The sequence below is a fragment of the Belonocnema kinseyi genome, chromosome 5 (genome assembly GCF_010883055.1).
Source record: "Belonocnema kinseyi isolate 2016_QV_RU_SX_M_011 chromosome 5, B_treatae_v1, whole genome shotgun sequence".
Classification (NCBI taxonomy): domain Eukaryota; kingdom Metazoa; phylum Arthropoda; class Insecta; order Hymenoptera; family Cynipidae; genus Belonocnema; species Belonocnema kinseyi.
In genome coordinates this window covers 51,546,536-51,567,155 of record NC_046661.1, presented here as the reverse complement: position 1 = coordinate 51,567,155, position 20,620 = coordinate 51,546,536, and the positions used below count along the sequence as shown (strand labels likewise).

At 30.5% G+C, this 20,620-nt stretch overlaps 2 protein-coding genes across 5 annotated transcripts; one reads left to right on the top strand and one right to left on the bottom strand.

Moving 5' to 3' along the window:
* LOC117173381 (signal peptidase complex subunit 3) lies at nt 1-3,979 on the top strand. The gene is made up of 5 exons (XM_033361908.1): nt 1-406; nt 718-791; nt 3,078-3,166; nt 3,313-3,416; nt 3,631-3,979. Exons 1-5 carry the CDS (start codon nt 264-266, stop codon nt 3,758-3,760), a joined length of 540 nt encoding a protein of 179 aa, XP_033217799.1. The 5' UTR covers nt 1-263; the 3' UTR covers nt 3,761-3,979.
* Nucleotides 3,980-6,938: 2,959 nt separating this feature from the next.
* LOC117172344 (rhomboid-related protein 3) lies at nt 6,939-20,610 on the bottom strand. Of its 4 annotated transcripts, none has more exons than XM_033360158.1 (5): nt 20,431-20,610; nt 19,369-19,436; nt 18,034-18,222; nt 11,843-12,180; nt 6,939-8,930 (listed from the first exon to the last, which is right to left on the bottom strand). In XM_033360158.1, exons 2-5 carry the CDS (start codon nt 19,420-19,422, stop codon nt 8,411-8,413), a joined length of 1,101 nt encoding a protein of 366 aa, XP_033216049.1. In that variant the 5' UTR covers nt 19,423-19,436; nt 20,431-20,610; the 3' UTR covers nt 6,939-8,410. The 4 variants fall into 4 exon arrangements, with proteins under 4 accessions (XP_033216049.1, XP_033216048.1, XP_033216051.1 ...); XM_033360157.1 differs by having other exon boundaries at nt 20,316-20,609; XM_033360160.1 differs by having other exon boundaries at nt 20,568-20,590.
* Nucleotides 20,611-20,620: the final 10 nt, after the last annotated feature.

Sequence of the window (20,620 nt, the reverse complement as noted above, 5' to 3'; positions counted from 1 at the left end):
GCGTGGCGTCTGCTCGTTCTGTGAGTGAAGTGGTGAAGTGGCAAACTGGAAACTGGCATGTGGCAAGTGCATGACAGTTTCATATATAATTGGTGTGATCGAAAATTAAAGCATTTCAGTCGTTAGATTTCCTTTCCCGCATTATTTGAGTTTCACCTTTTTCTTGTAATTCAATTACCCAAGATTAAAATCGGTATAAAAAGCTACCCTAAAAAGTATTAAATCCTAACCTCTTTTTTTTTTGTTTTACCGGAACAACTAAAATGCATTCGGTTTTGACACGAGGAAATGCTATTTTAGCATACACTTTGAGTGTTTCTGCTTGTTTAACATTTGTCTGCTTTATCTCGACGGTTTTCATTGATTATAGGACTGGAGTAGATATAAAAACCGTCAAAGTATTTGTGTGAGTAAATATTGATTTTTTCAAACATATGGCTACCTCATTTTAATGGGCAAAGTTTTTTGACAATACTACCATATTTTCTCATCTTACTATACAAATTAAAACGTAAAGTATTTAATTACTGAAGCAATGCAGTACACATAATTTTAATTTATATTTAAAGATTTTTCGCACCTTTATGATTTCTGCATACATTCTTATATTTTTAACCAGGTTTTTAACATCTCTTCAAAAATTTATTTGACTGAGAAACCTAAATACCTATCCTTAAAAATGTACTGAACAGTTGAACAAATATTTTATCTTTTCAGAAAAAATGTACCAGACTACAGCGCTTCGAGGGAAAAGAACGATTTGGGATATTTAACATTCAACCTCAAAACTGATATCCTTTTTAATGCCTAGGCTTAGTTAATTACTATCAATTTTTAAATAGATGGAAAACGATTTTACCATCGCAACAATCTGTTTCTTCATCAGGAGGAAAGGGATCATTTGATTCGTATGGAATTACGCGTAGAGGTTTATTTTTGGATAAGTTATCGATATTTTAGGCTCAGAAAGCACCCTCTAAAAAACGAAGAATTTGTGTTATATTTTGTCTTCGAAAATACAATGTGCCCACGTCCAGAACATTCGTACAGAGGATGTCTGCCCTACCTGAAAATGTCCGGGAATTTTGTTTCAAGTGAGGGCATTTCTGCTTCTTACTTTTGTTTAATTGCAATATAAAATTGAATAAGAATTTAATTATCTTATTTTTGGTTGGCAATTGATAGTTTTTAGTTGAAAATTCAAGTATTCGTCTTTTTTGGTTGAATTCAACGGCTTTTTTAAAATCAAAAACTAACATCTTTTTTAGTTGAAATATCAACTAATACATTTTTCGTTCAGAATTAATTTTGTTTAAATAACATCTAATTACTTGATTGAAAATTAAACTGCTGAATTATCTTCTTGAAAATCCGTTTCTCTTTGGCTGAAAGTAAAGTTCTTTACTGAAGATTGAACTATTCCAGTTGAAATGACCTATTATTTTGGTTGAAAAATTTGTTTCGAAAATTGATTTTTTTCGAACTGAAAATCTAACTCCAGTTGAATATTCCATCATGTTAGTTGACAATTCATCTCTTTGTTAAAGCATTAATTTTTCGTTTTTGGTAGTAATTAATGTTCTTGTTTAAAAATGAGTCTTCGTCGAAAATTCAATTATTATAGTTAAAGATTCATCATTTTGGTTTAACATGTAACTATTCTATTTGAAAATTTGTCTCTTTTTATTCAAAAATTCAATTATTTTTGTTAAAAAATCATCTTTTTTGGTTAAAAGATCAAGGTTCCCAGTTAAGCATGCATATCAGTTTATTTAAAAATTCATATTTTTGTTTGAAAGTTAAGTTCTTTAGTTAAAAATTCATCTTCTTGGCTTCAAGCATATATTCCAGTTGAAGATTTATCATTTTATTTGAAAATTTTGGTACACATTTTTGTTATGGAAAATTGTTTTTTTTTTTACAAAAAATTTAAATATTCCTTTTTTGACTGAAAACTGATATTTTCAAGTTATAAAAATGCATCGATTTGGTTGAAAATTGATCTTTTTTCTTTGAACCAAAAACGATGAATTCTTAACCAACCATGTAATATGTAGTTGATATTTTTTAACAAGGAACTATGGCCATTGTTGTCTGCTTTGGTAGAAAATTCATATTTTTGGTTACAATTCATCTATATTTTCGAAATTTCATAATTTGTGCTTAAAAAGTTAGGAATTCGAATGAATTAAATTGATTTTAATATATTACCCACATTCAATTGATCTAAATATGCGCTGAATTTAAAGTATAAGACAAAATAATAATTTGTCTGATTATACAGGCCTGCAAATTTGGGTGTAATTTTTTAAAAAGATTTGGTAATGGTTTTCGCTGTAATATTTTGCGTCCAGGCCGAATCCGATATCAGAATTTTTCTTGCACGTCAAGTTTTTGAGAAAAGTCGGGGTAAAAGGGGACAAAAAAAGACATTTTTGTCCCCTTTTATCTCAAAAAGCTGGCATGCTATGCGAATTATGAAGTGAGATTCGGTTTCAGCGCAAAAAATTACATCGAAAACCACTACCACTTCTTTAAAAAAAAACTTGCAGGTGTGTGTTATTCAAATTCATGTGCTTTAGAGAGAAATTCAAGAAAGGATTAATGATGTTTTAGTCTTATTTAATTAATTGATGGTGCCAATATATTTAAGAACATCTTGTAATATTATTTGTTATTCGCGTAAATGTATACTTATTTCGACTCGATTATTTTTAAAAAATCGATATATTTTGACTGCACTATGAAAAATTATACATGGAAAAAAACTGGAATCATCAGGGAATTTTTTTCTAGGATTTGAGCGGATAACCTGGAACAATGTCATTAGATAGACAATAGATGGAGGTGTGATTTCCCATTATAAACTCAAAATTGATACTTTTAGCCTCGTTCACAGAAACACGAAAATCTCGGAAACTACAATTGACCAACTGGGCTCTTTCTCCCGATGACACTAGCAAATATTCGAAGTTTCTTAAATTTAAAATTAATCCATAATGTTTATTTTCCAGTAAAGTAAAGAATGTCTTCGTGCTTAAAATACTTCTTTATCATTTTCCTTATAAACAGTGTACATCTCACCCCGTTGTTTAACTGGAACGTTAAACAATTGTTTTTGTACATGACCGCCGAATATAGAACCAAAGCTAATCATCTGAACCAGGTGCTTAATTATTAATTTTAAATGAAAGAAAAGTCAATCTTCACAGGGTTATAATTATTATTGACATTTTGTGAAATTTAAAGATGAGATGTTACATATTTTTCGTACTCTTTAAAAATTGTTTAAATTTATGAAATATTTTCCAGGTGGTTTTGTGGGACAAGATCATTTTGCGAGGTGATAAATCAGCCCTTGACTACAAAAACATGAACGCCAAGTATTATTTCTGGGACGATGGAAACGGCCTGAGGTATTTAAAAAGCTTTTAATTTTTATTCTAACCATAGATAAAAATGGATACTACAGTTATTAACAACTTACTCCTCCACTTTCAATTACCTTAGTTACGAAAAACTTGCGTTTTTAATCAATTCAGTTATTTAATGTTATTGCCTTTTTATAGCTGAACAGATTTCTGAAAATGAGCAAAATATTCAATTTCTTCATATTTTCATTTGTTTCAGAGGAAATCAGAATGTGACCCTATCCTTAACTTACAACATTATTCCAAACTCTGGATTGCTTCCGTTCGTTAATGCTATCGGAACTCACAGATTTGCATTCCCATCGGAATACACAACATCACGAGTGTAAATAATTTTATACTAGGTGTATATTTTAACATATTACAATTACTTAAAGCAGCTTATCCGTTATAAATAGTTTGTGTGTTACGTTTTTTTTCAAGAATCAAATTTAAAATATACTTAGGAATTTTTGTACAATTTTTTTGACGTTTAAAAAATTCCTCGAAAGTGTAATTATGATGCCAAGTCCTTATGTGTGAATAAACCTTATTGTTAATATTGTTAATTTATTCGTTATATTTACTCACCTGTCCCAAGCTATAGGTACTAGGGTGGGTTGAAAAATGAAATTGGAAATCAAAAAAGCACTGAAAAGTTCCATTTTGCGCCACGAATAACCTGTATAAAATCTGAAATATATAGATCAGTTTATATCCGGAGGTTCCGTTGGGCGAAAATTCGTAATTATGAAAGATCTGCAAAAGCTGTTAATAATTTTTTTTCGTTATGTACAAAATTAGACTAATTAAATTGTTTTTACCTTTTAAAAAATAAGGCATATTATCTAGCTTAAAAAATATCCGCATTTTTTTGCACTCCGAGAATTAAAAATGTTGTACTCTTATTTAATTTGAGGTCTGGCTATTTAAATTACTAAAATCGAAAGGTTTAGGTTCATTTTGAGTACGATAAAGTTTCTGCATGCTCAAAAAATGTTGAGGATAGTTCGCAAAGATTTAGGGCCATGCGCAAATTATGTAAATCTTTTTTTGAAATTTTCAACTGCGTACCCCCCCCCCCTCCGATAGGGTCCATAAGTTTTTAGCCCCCCCCATCTTATGACGATTTGAGAGTAAGGGGGATTTGTTAAAATCTTACTGTTTCTTATGAATGAATAAAGTAGTTTAACTTTCAAATAAGTAGTTGAAATTTCAACCAAAAAAGATGAATTTTCAACAAACAATTTAATAGTTCATAATTTAAAAAAGGAAAGATTTTCATTTTAAACAAAAACCAGTTGAACTGGACGAAAAAGACAAGTTTTCAACAAAGTAATTGAACTTTCAACCAAAACAAATTTATTTTTAAGCAAACAGTTGCATTTTTAATAAACAAAGATGAAATTTCTAAAAAAAAAAAATTAAATGAAAAAAACGAATATTCAACAAGTTGAATTTCAAGAAGAAAGATTTTGCATTCAATAAAGAAATAAAATTTTATCCAAAACGATGAATTTTCATGTCAAAAAGATGAGCCTTTTACAAAACATTTAAAGTTTCTACTATACATTAAATATTCAATCAAAAAGATTAATTTTCTAACACGAATAAGAATTCTCAACAAAATATATCAATTTTGAAACAAATTGTTGAATTTTCAACCCAGAAGATTTATTTTCTACCAAACAATACGAATGTTCAACAAAATAAATTTCTAATCAAGTAGTTAAATTCTCAACCAAGAAGATTAATTTTCGAGCAAAAAGACGAATTTTCAATAATTAAATAAATTTTCAACTACAGTTGCTTTTTTCTACTAACATTTTTTTTAGATTTTTGACAAAAAATGCAGTCGTTAAATGATTAGTAAAAACAATCAATTATAAAAAAATATGTTCTTGCAAAACAATTTAATTTTCAACCAAAATGTTAAATTTTCAATAAACGAAAATTTCCATTTACTTTAATAATCAACCTAAAAATATGGATTCTTAACGGAAAATGTAATAGTTGATTTCAACCAAATATTCGAATCTTTAACCAAAAGCAGATTCATTCTCTATAATTTAAAAAAGAATGAATTTTCTACCCAAAAGGATAATTTTCCACCAAAAAACACAACATTGTAGCCATTGAATAATTTTCAACCAAATATTTGAATTTTTAAACTAAAAAAAGATGATTTTTTAACAAAAAATGCAAGTTAAATTTTATTACGAAAAATCATTTCCCAATAAAAAAAATTCTAAAAAACATTTAAATTTTTTACCAATAATCGAATGTTCTACTACATTGTTAATGTTTGCCGACAATAAGCCGAGTTTTCTAAATAACAGTTAAATTTTCAACCTAAAATATGAAATTTTCAACAACAAAATTAGTTTTTAACCTAAGAAAATATGTCAACTAAAAATTATTTTCATTTTAAATTAAGAATAGTTTAATTTTCACCAGATGAATAGGTAAATTTGAACAAAAAAAAGCAACACATTTTCAACAAAATAGTTAAATTTTCGATTAAAAAGATTAGTTTTAAACAAAGGAATACCCCTTTCCACTAAATATTCGAATTTTCTAAAAAAAAAATGTTTAACTTATGTGTTATAATGATTTACAGACGTGAAAATATCTCTTAAGAAATTATTTTTACCATACCAAAATTAATACTATCAGTTTCTGCAACACTCTGATAAGGGATCGTCCATATATTACGTAACACTTTTTTCTTTTGTTTATATCGTTGTGTCTTTCTCAACTTCACATCAATTTCATGCTCGTCTTTATTCAAAGAAAAGAAAAACGCGTTACGTAATTTATGGACGATCCCTAATTACAAATTTGATTAAACTAACTTTTGCCTCGTGGAACGTTATGATATTTATAGCGAATTCTGTTAGCCTACACTGGTGCACTCCAACTTGAACCGTATCAGGCCGGAGTGCTCTTGCAGTACGCTAGTGCAGGATAACCGAATTCGCTATTCAAGATCTATTTCAAATTTCATACATGTTATAAAGAATCCAAAATGAAACTTTCACATATAGTATAAACTGGAATGAATTGCATGTATTGAATTAAAAAATGCTTAGTTTCTCTATTCAGTCAAAATATAATGAGACTAATCAACATAAAGAGAAGTAATGCCTTAATTTAGAAACATTATTGTATTAGTCAGCTTCATTTTCAAATTAAGTGTTGCCACTCAACTCTGATAAACCGGTTCCAGTGTTAGTTCTGGCTTTACAAAATTTGTTCAATGACTGAAATTTTCAGATTTCAGTTGTCAAATGTAAACAATTTAAATTTGGAATTAGGATTAAAAATTCAATGAATTTTAAATAAAGTTATTGAAACGTTTAACAGTAGCTTAAAAATGTAATTTCAACTGAAACTGCCAGAATTCTTGATTTTTGTGAATACCATCGATTTTAGCGATTAGTAACTAACAAATAAATTTCCTTTAAGAACCTTGAGGAGAACTGTGGAGACAATTTTTTCCGTTTGAAAATAAGCCCTAAGTAGTCATAATTTTTAAATTAAGTTTATTTTGTGCTCTTGAATTGTCACTGTGGTTCAGGTACAAGACTTGCATTCATAAGCAGAATATGATTTTAGACTATAGTCTAAAGAAATACAAATATTTGTAAACCATCGTGGTAAAAAGAATACTTATCAACATTACGATATGCAATCGATAGCAGCCAATATTTATTACGTATACTTAATAAAACTAATCATCCGTCAGTCTGTCTGATAAAAAAAATGTTCTCGCCTTTCTCACATTACAAAAAATCCTGTCTATAATCGTATAAGAATAAATTTATTTAGTCCTACAATTATTTCAAGGAAAATTATGTACGTTTTTTAATGTAGCTTTGAACATGTTTCCAATTTTCGTAGAGCATTTACAAAATGATAAATGAATCTTTGCTGTTCTGAAGTCGATGAATACTTTAACAAAGTCTTTATTCTAATTGAATTACTTGTACAAAGATCGTATTGTTTCTTACGAAAATAGAAGATTAATTGAAAATATTTTTGTCGTTGTTAGTCTTCTTATAAATTAATACGCGTAAGTTAATGCTAAACTCACTGGTACCTAACTTTTTACTTTTTATTCACCAAAAATAACAGTCTATTACAACATTCTGTTCATAATTCTCTGAAATCAATTTTAAATTTGATGTAAATGAAATATATTATTTATATTTCCGCTTACACTAACTGAACCGAACTTTTTGCTCTGTATCATTTTGCCGCAAGTTTAGCATTTATACAATAAGACAAAGTCGGTACTTTCTAGAAATCTAGGTGTAGATGTATAAAAAATCACCATTTAATACTAAAGCATGAACGCTAAATCACCACAGAGAAAGGTGTACATCCATTTCTCCATAAAAGCTAGGCACTTATTTTGTATAAATATAACAAATGATATGGATTTTGTGGCAATATGGAAATATATGTCACACATTAAATGCAGACTTCAATGCATTCGAAATTACATTAATCCTGCGGTTTTTTGCGTGTTAGAATTTATATTCTAAGAATAATACTCTCGTGTAAATCTTCACAAAACTAACTCGATTTTTGTAAAAAAAATTGTGCATTGTTTCAAGGCGGAATTTTTTTATTTTTAGTTTTAAATCCCTGAACTTGGTATCCAGCTAGAAAAGATTTAAATAATCTGTCAATTGCTTATGTATAATGATAGTATTTAGTCAAAATTATTTATAGTCTATCATAAAATATTGTTTTGTTTTCATTTTTATCATAAAAGAAAGTTCAAAATGACCATAAGGCACTCATACCTGTGCGGTAGATGTCCACCCAACGTTGACTTGCGCAGTAGGTACCAAAGATTTTTATACATGCGCAGTAGTTGCCTAACGTATTGAATATATTTGCTGCTATACAAATTATACACAAACTACCGATAGATTATACAAAACTTTTCTTGCGTTTCTTTCGTCCCCTTATTTCAAAACCCTATTCTTCTAATACTTAGGAGAGGGGAAATGTGTGGGATTCAAAATATTCCACAGAATAGCTGCAGACATAAGAGCAGTGTAAGTAAAAATACTGATCCACCAAACTACTTTTTCCCATTTCTGGACCTCGAGATTGCGAAGAATATTAATTCCCACAAGAAGGCCAGCGATCGCGCCAGCCAAATGAGCTACGTAGCCGATTTGATTGTTCACTTCTGTGTACCGGTTGTAGATCGCCTGGCCAACATCAACGCCTGCAACGACGACGAATACGAGCAGCTGGAGCACGGCGAACTCCATTTCGGCCCAGTTCATCAGAATTGTTGCCACGTGGGCTGTTATTAAAGCGTAAACTCCTCCCGATGCTCCGGCGAGGTAAACTCCAGGATCAGAAACTGAAGTCCCGAGAGACCCTGCTACTACTCCTGCCATGTATATTAGTAGGACCCTCCACCATTTGTGGACCATCTCCAGAGGAATTCCCAGCATTATCTGCACCAGCAGATTTACCACAAGGTGAAATGGTCTGTGGAAAAGAAAGATTTTATGATCATTTTAACAAAGAATCGTGTTGGATTTAGGATAGCTGAAAGTGCCTTCGCTCATCATTTGTGTTTGAAAACAAATTGTTCAATTTACAACCTATACATTTCAAATGGGCATTTAAATTAAAATCTTTTTTAACGATCAAATCTAATCACAAATTCCTTAGAATTTATAAAGAATACAAAACCCCACGAAACAAAAACGATTCAATTTGAACAAACAGAATTGCAAATACTTGTATTCGAATTAAAAGATAAAACCAGGAAATAACTAGCTGAATAAAAGCGAGGACATCCTCCAAATCCTCTTCCTCGGTGAGTACTACCTTTGTTCATTTTTGGACACTAACGAATTCCTTCTCATGTCTTGAATTACAGAATATACAATTTGTTGAAGATAGCTCAAAGAAAAATACTAATTCAAACTTAAACCTAAATATAAAGCTTCATCAGATAGTATTGGAACACTATCAGTCATTTATCATCTAACAGCCTAAAAAATTAGGCTGAAGTTACTTAATCTACAGAGAGGAATTTTAAGAAAATACTAGCCAAGACTTGAAGCTAGAGTAGAGGAGGTTGTGTCCTTATATTCTAAGGTTAATTCTATGATTGGCGATGCCAAAGTTGTGATGAGTGTCGGGGATCTTGAAGGTTGGTTGCCGAACGTACTCTTTAGGTTTAAGGATCGTCTTGAAAGCTTGTATGGTTAGCCAGCTTTTGCCTAAGGAGACGATATCTCGCTCGTCGTCAAAGCTGATTATCTGTCTGGCAAGCTGATAGTCAATTACGAGATACCTGAACAGCAATCAAAAGTCACTTCCTGTCCTGGTGTCGTAGTATCAACTGGTCAACTTTTAAGATAAGTTCACTGATATTATTCCAGAAAGATATCGCTCTTTGCGATAATTTAAACTCTACTTTTTACCAAAGTTCTTTTTAACGTTTGCATTTTTCTCTGTTTTGAAGATTTTTTTTTGTGTGAGAAGATGAGGTGTTTTAGGCCACCGAATTCCGCACTCGCCACTTATCAAACATAAAGCTGACCTTATTGATTTTGCAATTTGCAAAAATTACTTCTATAATCTTGATAGTCTCACCATTGATGAATTAGATTCAGATCATAGACCAGTTCTTCTAAGCTTTTTCACTAATTGTGGAAAAAGCCCCGGTCGCGCCGCGCGACCGGGGCAAAAGCAAACTGGCAAAAATTCAACCTGATCCTAGAAACTCATGTTAATTTTAAATCTTTAATAGCAAACAGTACTCACATTGACGAAGCCATAACTTTTCTCACCTCTAGCATAAAAACTGCCATTCATACTTCAGTTCCTCAGACTACCATTAACAAACACGATCCACCTCTCAGTCCCGAGATTGTAGACCTTATCCAAACTCGCAATAAACTTTGCCGAACACTTCAAAGAACTAAAAGCTGTATCCTTAAAAACATCATTAACTACTTTCAAAAAACTATAGCAATTAATTTTCAAGAGTACAGATGCAAAAATTGGAATAAAGATATCGGTAAACTTAAAATTAAAGATAATTCCATATAGCGTATGACTAAAGCACTAACGAAGACGCGAACTAATACCCCCCTCTCAAAAATCCAGATCAAACGTTTGCATTTTCCCCTACCAATAAAACAAACCTCCTAGAGGAAAATGATGAAAGCAAGTTCGCTCCACATGACGAACCATCTGACCCTCAACACATTGCTGAGTGAACAAATCGTCTCCGATTTTCTTAAAATCCCAAGTACCGTGTCTCACTCTCCTCGCCACTACCTTCAATGCTGGTATTCAACTAATAGACCGTAAGCCCACAACGTAAATGGCAACGTGATACGGATAAGGCCAATTTTCACCTGAGATCCTGGGTCACGGCAACAAAAAATGCCAAAAACAAAAAAGAAGATGTAGGGGATGACATTAGAAATAGCACCTTTGAAGAATATAATTTTTGTTATCTTTGCAGAATTTGAAAAGGAACAACTGATTAAAAAAGTGTAAAGAAAAAAATAGTAGTAATTTCGTATTTTTATGTCAGTCTTGAGGACCATGACGGCAGCCATCGATAGGTGTATCACACTAGGGCCGCGCTCAAGAAGATCTAGCATTTCGATGCGTTATGTACATCCGACATTGAAGTAATGAATGCGCATTACCCGCAGCCAATAAAGTGTACTTTATTGTCCTAGGACTTCAAACTACCCCACGTACGACCAACAGAAAGCAAGAAAAACATACTAGTATTACATAGAATATATCGATGGGTTCTACGAATAATAGGCTTTTCTTTACCGTTAAGAATCAGGCTAACTTCATTTTATATGAAATTTACTAAACACGTAGGAGTGTTAAAAGAAATGAAAATCTTTTAAAATTTCTTGTTTTGAAATTTATAGGAGCCTAAATTACATTACAAACTGTCATACAAAATACTGGAGTTTTTAATTCGTAGGAAATGTTTGGAAAAATAATAGGTTATTTATTCCTCCTGGAAACTTAGCTAAATGAAATTAGCCTAATTCTTATACACAGCAGAAAGATAGCCTAATATTCGTGGAACGCATTGATATGATCCAAAATTCATATAGCTACCCCATGTATGTTTATGATTCTTCAGAAATGTATCTGAACGTTGTGTGAAAGAAAAGTAAAAGGGACAGTATTCTCCATTTTAGGTATTCCAGGGGATTATTTTAACTTAATAGGAAAAAAACGGGATTAGGTTTTGTTCTCTACTAATATTTTAGCCTGGAATGTTAATGAATCTCTTCTAGGATCGTCATTTATCATAACGTCTTCCGAAGTTGTTGACTTGAAGATTCAGGGACTATCTTGTAAAATTCGAGACATGTTAAAAAGTGAAATATCAATAAACTTACCCTACGTGGACGAACATGTACGTAAAGTACCTCCAAGCTTCATATCGCTTGTAAGGATTGTAAATGAAGAGAGTGGCAGTAGGTCCTTCAACCGAGCTTGGTCCTCTATACGCAATGGTATCAAACAAAAATAGAAGTATTTCCAAAATGGAAATTATAATCATTGCAACTGCTGGGGGATTGCAACTGTATTCTTCTTCATATTGTCCATCGGGCAAGTCACTTGAATATCTTGCAGATCGCAAGGATCCTGACATGCTGGGACGATGAGGTATTAATGAGTGTACATATCGGTGCATAAAATGTCCGAATATTCCCTGGAAATCCTTATGATGTATCTATAATGAAAATTGAAATCATTATCAACATTATTTCAATAAAATTGAGATAACTTTCAGCGATCATAGCGCAAAAAGGGGAAGTAGGGTAATTTTTCACCGAATATATAGCTTATGGTATCTGTTTTTAATTTTTTTAAGAGGAAAAGTAGACACAATATTAACAAATGAGATCTAAACTGGTCTGCAAACAGGTTGGTCCCAAAATAATGTAAAAAAACCTCCCTCTCTTTTCCTTTGTTATAATTGAAACAACTGATTCTTTTCAAAATTCTTTTCTTTTTCTTTTTTCTTTTCGAAACAACTGATTCTTGAATTCATAATGTGCTTGAGCCTTTTTGTTCAAAAATAATTTTTTGATCAAATTGACTAAGAATTTATATATTTTTAATTAATGTTGAATGGGTGTTTAATTATTGCTGCGATTAAAGAATGTATCTTTAAAAAATTGGATATACTTAGGTCGTTGGAAAACTATTTCTTTCCAAGATTTTAATTTTCTCCTTATTATAATTAACATTATGAATGTAAATTTGAAAATACACTCTTCAATGGTCTTGTGTACAAATGAAGAAACGTTCAACACGGTATGCCTCGACTGTCTTCAACCCAAAAGGGCTTGCATATGTCAGTTTTTTTCTGAATACACTTCTGGGATGCCCCACGATCATTTGGAGCACAAAAATAACAAAATCTCTTCGGCCGTTTTTGAGAAAACTCTTTTTTTGATTTTTTTGATGGGTTAATCAACATATTTTAATAAAAATAAGTTGAACGTGAAATTTTATAGGTTCGAACCATTCAATCTGATATCCGAAAAAGGGCTGCAGGTGCTGAACATCTTACGAGAAATGAAACCCTACAATATTTTTTAAAAATGGTGAAATACGTGGGAAAAAAATCAGTTTTTTGAAAATTGAGTCATTCGGGTTTATCCTATGTCTCAAGCACTAATACAGGGATTAAAGTGCTTCTAATTTTCTGCGAAATGAAAAAAAATCGAATGTTCCATCTCGAAAATTTTGAGAGTTATGGTGATAAGAAGTCAAGTCGATCTTAAGGGCATGCTCTTCGTGACCACGTGACCAAACTAGTCCCCGGATATGAGCATTTTTTTGTTGTGTTCACTGTGTCCACGCGGATTGAGATATCCTGTTTAAAATTTAACAGATTAAATAAAAAGCACTAAATAACGTTTTTATACATCAATATGATATTTCAACAATAAAATATTGTGATTGAAAATAAAAAAAAAACAGTTGGATTTAACCAACAAAGATGAAGTTTCAGGAAAATACTTGATTTTTAATTAAAAAATTGATTTTCTAACAAACAATTTAACCGGAATGATAAATTTTCAACCAAACAGATGCATTTTCTACCCAATTGTTGATTTTTTTAGTTAAAAGTACGAATTTTCTACAAAACAGTTCAACAAAGCAGTACTAATCAACAATATCATTGTATTTTTATGTACATTTAATACCTCAGAAAATGAATATTTTCTTTAATTTTGAATGGTTATAATTTTAAAGTTCTGAATTCTCATGTTCAACGTTACACTTTCATTTTTTTCTTCAAAATTAGGTACTATATAATTAACATTTTGAAGGGATTGAGAGTAAAAACAGTTTTAATCAAATTGTTAACGACTCAATATATTTAATTTTTAAGTAAAATTTGCATTCGTTTAGGTTTTAATGATCTGGAGTACATATTTTTGAAACTTCAATATTTTACATTAAAAATTATTTTGCATTAACAGTTTTTGTAAACATATACATTTTAAGTGTCTATTTATAACACATTTTTTTGACATTTTTAACGGTAAAAATGAGGGAGAATTAGTTTTTTATTTATTTCAGACAAAATTATCGCATCAATTAAAAGTTTTGTGATCGTAATAACAATTTAAAATTCTATAATTTCAGCAGTTTTTACTTTTAAAACATTCAATTTAGTTTACAGTTAACAATTTTAAAACTTGAATCACTTTGAACTGAAAAGTATTTTTATTTAAAAGTTAAAATTTTTGAATAATTTGATTTTGGACGCGATAATATTAGCTTTGAATTTTTAATAATACAATTTTCATAATTCTAATTTACAAATATTTCAATTTTTAACGTTTTTATTTTTTTTTATTTTCGAAATTTTAATCTGAAATAATTATATTTAGAGATTCTTCAACTAAAAAACAAAATTTTTAATTTTTAATGCTTTCAATTTATTTGGGATTATTTATTTTTTATAAAGAAATTGATAAGTTTACAATTGGAATTTTTTAAACTTGATTGGCCTCTAATTGGAAATTATTTTTATTCAAAAGTAATTTTTTTTTAATAATTCGATTTTGAACGGTTTTATTAGCTTTGAATTTTTAATGATAAAATTTAATACAAGATTTGCATTATTAATGTTGCAAAAATTTATTTGTAAACAAGAATTCGCAATTAGTTAGTTTACAATTTTAAATACTTTAAACCAAATCCCTTTTTTACAAGTTCCGTTAAGTTATACCAGAAAAAAGGTCCTCCACTTCAACTTTCAGAATCGAGCCCTTCCAACTGAGATTTCTTTGTATGGGGTCATAAATTTGATCTCAGTTTACCGTCGAAAAAACAATAGTAGATCTTCAAAAAGGTCGAGCGATCCTGGGTCATGCTGCACCTGTGGATTGTGGAGACCCCTGGTCTAAATCTTAAAAAAAATTTAATGTAAGCAATAAGATTTGCACATTCATTGCAAATCAACAAAAAAGTATCTGCATACACGTAACCTATCATTATTTTTGGAGCATTTTTAGCGATTTCTAGCGGAGAGCATTCCCTTAAGCGAATAATTTAAATGGAAAAATATATTTACATAATTTTGGGGAAGTAATTTATTTCCTATGCATATTTGGTAAAAACTGCTAAATAATTAATTGAAGAAGAATTGATTTTTCAGATCTACTCAAAATCAAGTCTTCTTCAATTAATTATTTATCAGTTTTTACGAGATATGCATATGAAAGAAGTTATTTCCCCAGAACTATGTATGTGTACTTTTTCATTCAAATTAATGTTCGCTTAAAATCGACTTCTTACCACCATAACTCCCAAACTTTTAGAGATAGAACTTTCGATTTTTTTTCATTTTGCAGAAAACGTCAAGCACTTTAATCCTTGTGAGAGTGTTTGGAACATGCAGCCCTTTTTCGGATGCCAAACTGAATGGTTGAAGCCAATAAAATTCCACGTTCAACTTATTTTTATTAAAATACACCAAACTCTCGCTTTCAGTCAAGTGTCAGAGGTTTGTTTTAATATCGTAATATCGTTTTAAAAACCTGTTTTCTACAATTATTATTATTTTTTAAATATCAATAGCGAGGCCAATATGGCGGATAAAAAAATGTTGTATAATAACAAGGCCAACGCCAACTCAGTCTTTTAAACTCTTCTGTGACCATAAGATTTTTTAACCACGAACTATATAATCCAGATATAGTTTTAAGGGTTCGAGGCATCGCTGATTTCGAATTTGCCATTACTTCTGCAAAATTAATTTGTTTAAACAATTTTTTAAAACAAATTGTTTAAACAAACTAATTTTACAAAGCTAATCGCATGTTTGGATTAAGCGCACTCAAAAACCCCTTAAATAATTGATGTGGTATTTGTGTTTTCTTTGCCTTTCTTATGAACATAAACAGTTTTACTAAATTCAAAAATTAATTATTTATTAATTTGTTTATTAAAAAGCGTAATTGAAGACATGAAAGAACTATTCCGAATGTATATTTTTCCATTCAATATGATTCTCATATTTGTTTTTCAAAATTAGTTATTGACGCAATAATTTGTTTAAACAAATTAATTTTGAAAAAGTAATAGCAAATTTGAAATCAGTGATGCCTAAACCCCTTAAAACTATATCTGGTTTATATAATTCGTGGCTAAAAAATCTTATGGCCACAGAAGAGTTTAAAAGACTGAGTTGGCGTTGGCCTTATAATTTTGTTACCCGCCATACTGGACTCGCTATTCATATGTTTAAAATAATAATCTTAAGTATTATTGAAAACAGGTTTTTAAAATAAAAAAAAAACGATATTTTTTCCGAAAATTTGATTTTTTTTTCAGATTACAATAGGATTTTTGGTTTTTGTTTATTCGTTGTGGTCCAAATTTGGTCGTTTGGTTCTTGTTTTATTTAACAGGATTTTGCATCAAAACGATATTACGACATTAAAACGAAAATTACACACAAATTACCAAATTTATGTTTCGGTCGCCATTTTGAATCCGACATTTTGAAATTTAGCATTTTAGTAGTTTATTTATTGCCAAGAACATCAAAAATATCAAATTGAATAATAATATCCGGTTTCTCATTGTTTTTTTCACCTTAAAAATGGTATACCTGGAGAGCATGTAAAAAAACCAAGTTTTTTTTTTAGATATTTTGGTCCGCCATTTTGAAACAAAAAAAAAAGTAATTCTGAAAATCTGAAAAAAATTTGAGATGAAAGTACACATGTTAAAGATAATCTGTGCCAAATTTGGTGGAAAAAAAAACCGTTTACGAGATATTTAGGTGGCCCGATTGACATGGAATTGCCATGGAATATATATATAATGTCGCAACTGCTCTCGCCCTACTCCCCTCAGAAACTGCGTGAGTCAGCAGTTCTAGGAAGGCTGAGAACGGGGTGACTGAAAGCGAGAGTGTGGTGTATGTTGATTAACCTTTCAAAAAAATCAAAAAAAGAGCTTTCTCATAAACGGCCGAAGAGATTTTGTTATTTTTGTATTCAAAATGATCGTGGGGCATCCCAAAAGTGTATTCAGAAAAAAACTCGCGTATGCAAGCCCTTTTGGGTTGAAATCAGTCGAGGCACACCGTGTTAAGTTTGAGTGCCTAAAATATTTTATATTTCAAAAAATTATAATTTGCATGGTTTCAATGATAAAATACTTTGTATTCAAAGTTTTATTTAAAGATTAAATAGTTCAGATTGAGCCGGATCAAATAAAAATTGTAATTTCTTATAGTAAGATTTACAAATAAAATTTGAGATAGCTCAACACTCCGATACAGATTTAAAATTTAAGGAGCTAAAACTTGATCTTTAAATTATTATTATTAATCTTTAATTATTATTATATATAAATATAACACATTGCAGTTGATAAAATTTGAATACTCCATTTTTTAATTATTTAAATTCCCACGTTTTAATTAAAAAGGATTCGCCTTCTAATACTTCTTTTTAATATTACTCTATATTTTTTAACTGCCACAACCTTATATTGGGAAACAACTTCAGCTTCAAGTTTGTTTTTTAAGAGCATTTATTAGGGTAGACCAAAAAAGGCTTTATATTTATGCTGGGGCCCAAAATGAAAAGAGTACAGTGCATACATGCCGAAGTAAAAATACACATTAAGTGATTATTTAAATAAAATAAATATTTTATTTGCAAAAGTCGACTTAGAGCACCCCTACATATTTTTGTTAAATTCTGCCAATAATCAGGGGCCATTTTTACAACAAAAGAAACATTTTGCAGGGCTCCATTTGAGAAAAAATAAATCCTTTTTTTGACCACTCTAGTGCATATGCATATTCAAGTTTTGGATAGAGTAAATTTGAAGACGTAAAACGATAATTGGTTCTTATAGTTCTGATGTACTTTTTTCCAATATCGTATATATTTAAAGATAAAGGGGAAAAAAGGGAATTGCAAGGGAATAGGAGAAAGACCCTGGAATTTTTCATAAGTTTTGAATTAGTAAATTAAAAATATAATTTTTTCTATCAGAAGGAGAATCGATTTGTTATGGAGTAGAACTAAGATAAACCAACCATATTGATGAATTCTGCATACTCCAAGTATCCAGATTCGTCGACATCAGCTTTGTGCATAATCATTCGTACAACCCGGGTGGGAATATCGGTCGAAATGGCATGGCTACGAATCATGGCTTTCAATTCGTGATATGATATTTTTCCATCCCCATCTGTGTCGTACTTCTCGAAAATCCCTTTCCAGTGCTAAAAAAGAGTACGGAATTAATTTTAAGACTAATAAAATACTTTAAATTACTAATTTTAGGCGAGCAATCATTTTGACGGATAAAGGGGTAGGGAAATTCACGAATGAACAGACCCCTATACTGGGAATTTTGTTCAAGACTTTGTTTGGGAATTGCTCAAATTAAAGCTCTTAGCGTGTATAATTGAAATGAAAAATAAGATTCTGTTATGATAGTGTTTTCACACACACACACGCACGCGCGCGCGCACACACACCAGTGGTTGAAAAATCTTAAAAATAAGAGAAAAGCGGAAATCCGGTCCGTTTCTTATATCGTCTGAAACATCTAAAAAAAGATTCATGTTGTCACCCTGAAGTTTTTTTTATTCATTCCATAAAGTAATGTTTGTGGGGCAAAAAATACTGGGAACTTTGGGAAAATCTGCTTCCTATTTAAATTTCAAATATTAAAATAAGGGAAATTTGTTTAGTTAGTTCCCTACACTAGAATTTTTTTGTAGGATTTTATTCGAGGATGGTCAAATTGAAGCTCTTGGCAGATCGAATTGAGATAAACAATGAAATTTATTATACCCGGGTTTTATTTATTTTTTATATCAGTGGTTGAAAAATATGAAAAAAAAGGGAAATGAAGAAGATTCCATTTCTTATACGATGTATAAGGTCAAAACAATTATTCCAGCTATGACATTGGATTTTTCATCTTCCCACAAAGTGACCTTTGCGAAGCGTAGAAAAATACTGAAAATTTTGGGGAAAATCTACTTCCTATTTAAATTCCAATTATGAAAAATGAGAACATTTGAGTTATTTAGTCTCATTCTTTTATGAAAAATTTAGTCAGGTTTCTATTGTATGTTTTCATTTTTGATATCAGTAGTTAAAAAATAACAAATATGAGCAAAATGTAGTTATCGAGACTCCTATGCTGAAAGCTTTTAGTTTAACCCGATTTTCTTTGGGATGGTTTAAATCACAGATTTTGGCATTTATATTTGAGATAAAAAATTTAATTTCATGTGCTATTTTTTTCTTGATGTGGCATCAGTGGTTTCATAAAAAGAAAAATAAACATTTTAATTTAAGCCTATGTCTACTAAACTTCTAGGAATGTTTTTAATTTTTAATTGTATTTAACTTACAGCATCATTGTATTGTAGTGGTATGGCTGTTTCTACTTCCTGAGATGACGCCATTTTTATTTGAGATCCTGCAAAACAAATAGAAATTACAGTTGAAATCAGTAAATTCCTGAATTTTACAAATGGGAGAATATATTTTCCTGCAAATTGAAGTTCTTATCTTTACTCGTTGCTAAATTCATAAGTCACAATTATAAATAAATTCCTCAAATTTGATTTCTATGGAGATTTTCAATTAAGAAGCTTCTGTGAAATTTTTATAGTTTCAGCTGGTTTCAGTCTCGTAAAATGCACTTTCAAATGTCTATAAAAATGATTCTTTAAAAAAAAAGTAAAATTTCGATGTCTGTACAAAAACACTATTTTTGCAATTTCAATAACAAGCTTCGTGATAACAATGTAACAATAGGCGAGAGAGAAGAAAGTGAGGTTCAAGGCCTTTTAAAGTGAAATAGTAAATGAGTCATACCGTAAACAATGCAATCTTCCGTGATAAGAGATGATAAAATTAAAACAAATCCTGGTTTTAGTTGAGCGAAATCTCAACTGCACTCATGTGAAATTTAAAAATAAGGAAAAAGATTAAAGAAATAGATTCAAAATAACATTCAAAAAAGAAGTTTATGTTGTGATTGTTGTTTTAAGTTTACCAGATTCCTAACCTCAACATTTGGGAAGCATATATAAATTGTAGATAATTTTAAAAGGGTCAGAATTAAACAATAGTAAATTACACAATAGGAAAATAAAACTGTGAACAAATAAGAAAAGTAAATTGTAACTTTAGTATCGTACTTTTTGTATGAAAAAAAAAAATTATTTTGATTTATAACCACTTGGTAATTCCGATGTTTAAAACACATGGAATTGGTTATTCTTTTAATTGAAGACATTTTACGTATTAAAACAAGCGTTGGTCACTCGTGAGACAAAAAAGGCGTATTTACCGTTATCGCACGCAGGTGAGTAAGACTAAAATAAAGAGAATCACAAAAAACGCGTGGAGCACTTGCAGGTTATTGATCGAAATCTGAGCAATATTGACCGTCTTTTTTCTCACACCTGTCACCGAAAATATATGTGAGGCACTGATGCATCGTCAAGTTCCCACTCTCAGGTAACCCAAAAACACACTTTTTCCCTTTTCCTCTACCGAGAACGCCGAGAAAAAAATCTCTCCACCCCGCTGTCACACTCACGGTCTTTCTTCGAATCAAACAAAGCGGAAGGCGGAAACCAGGGAAATGTCACG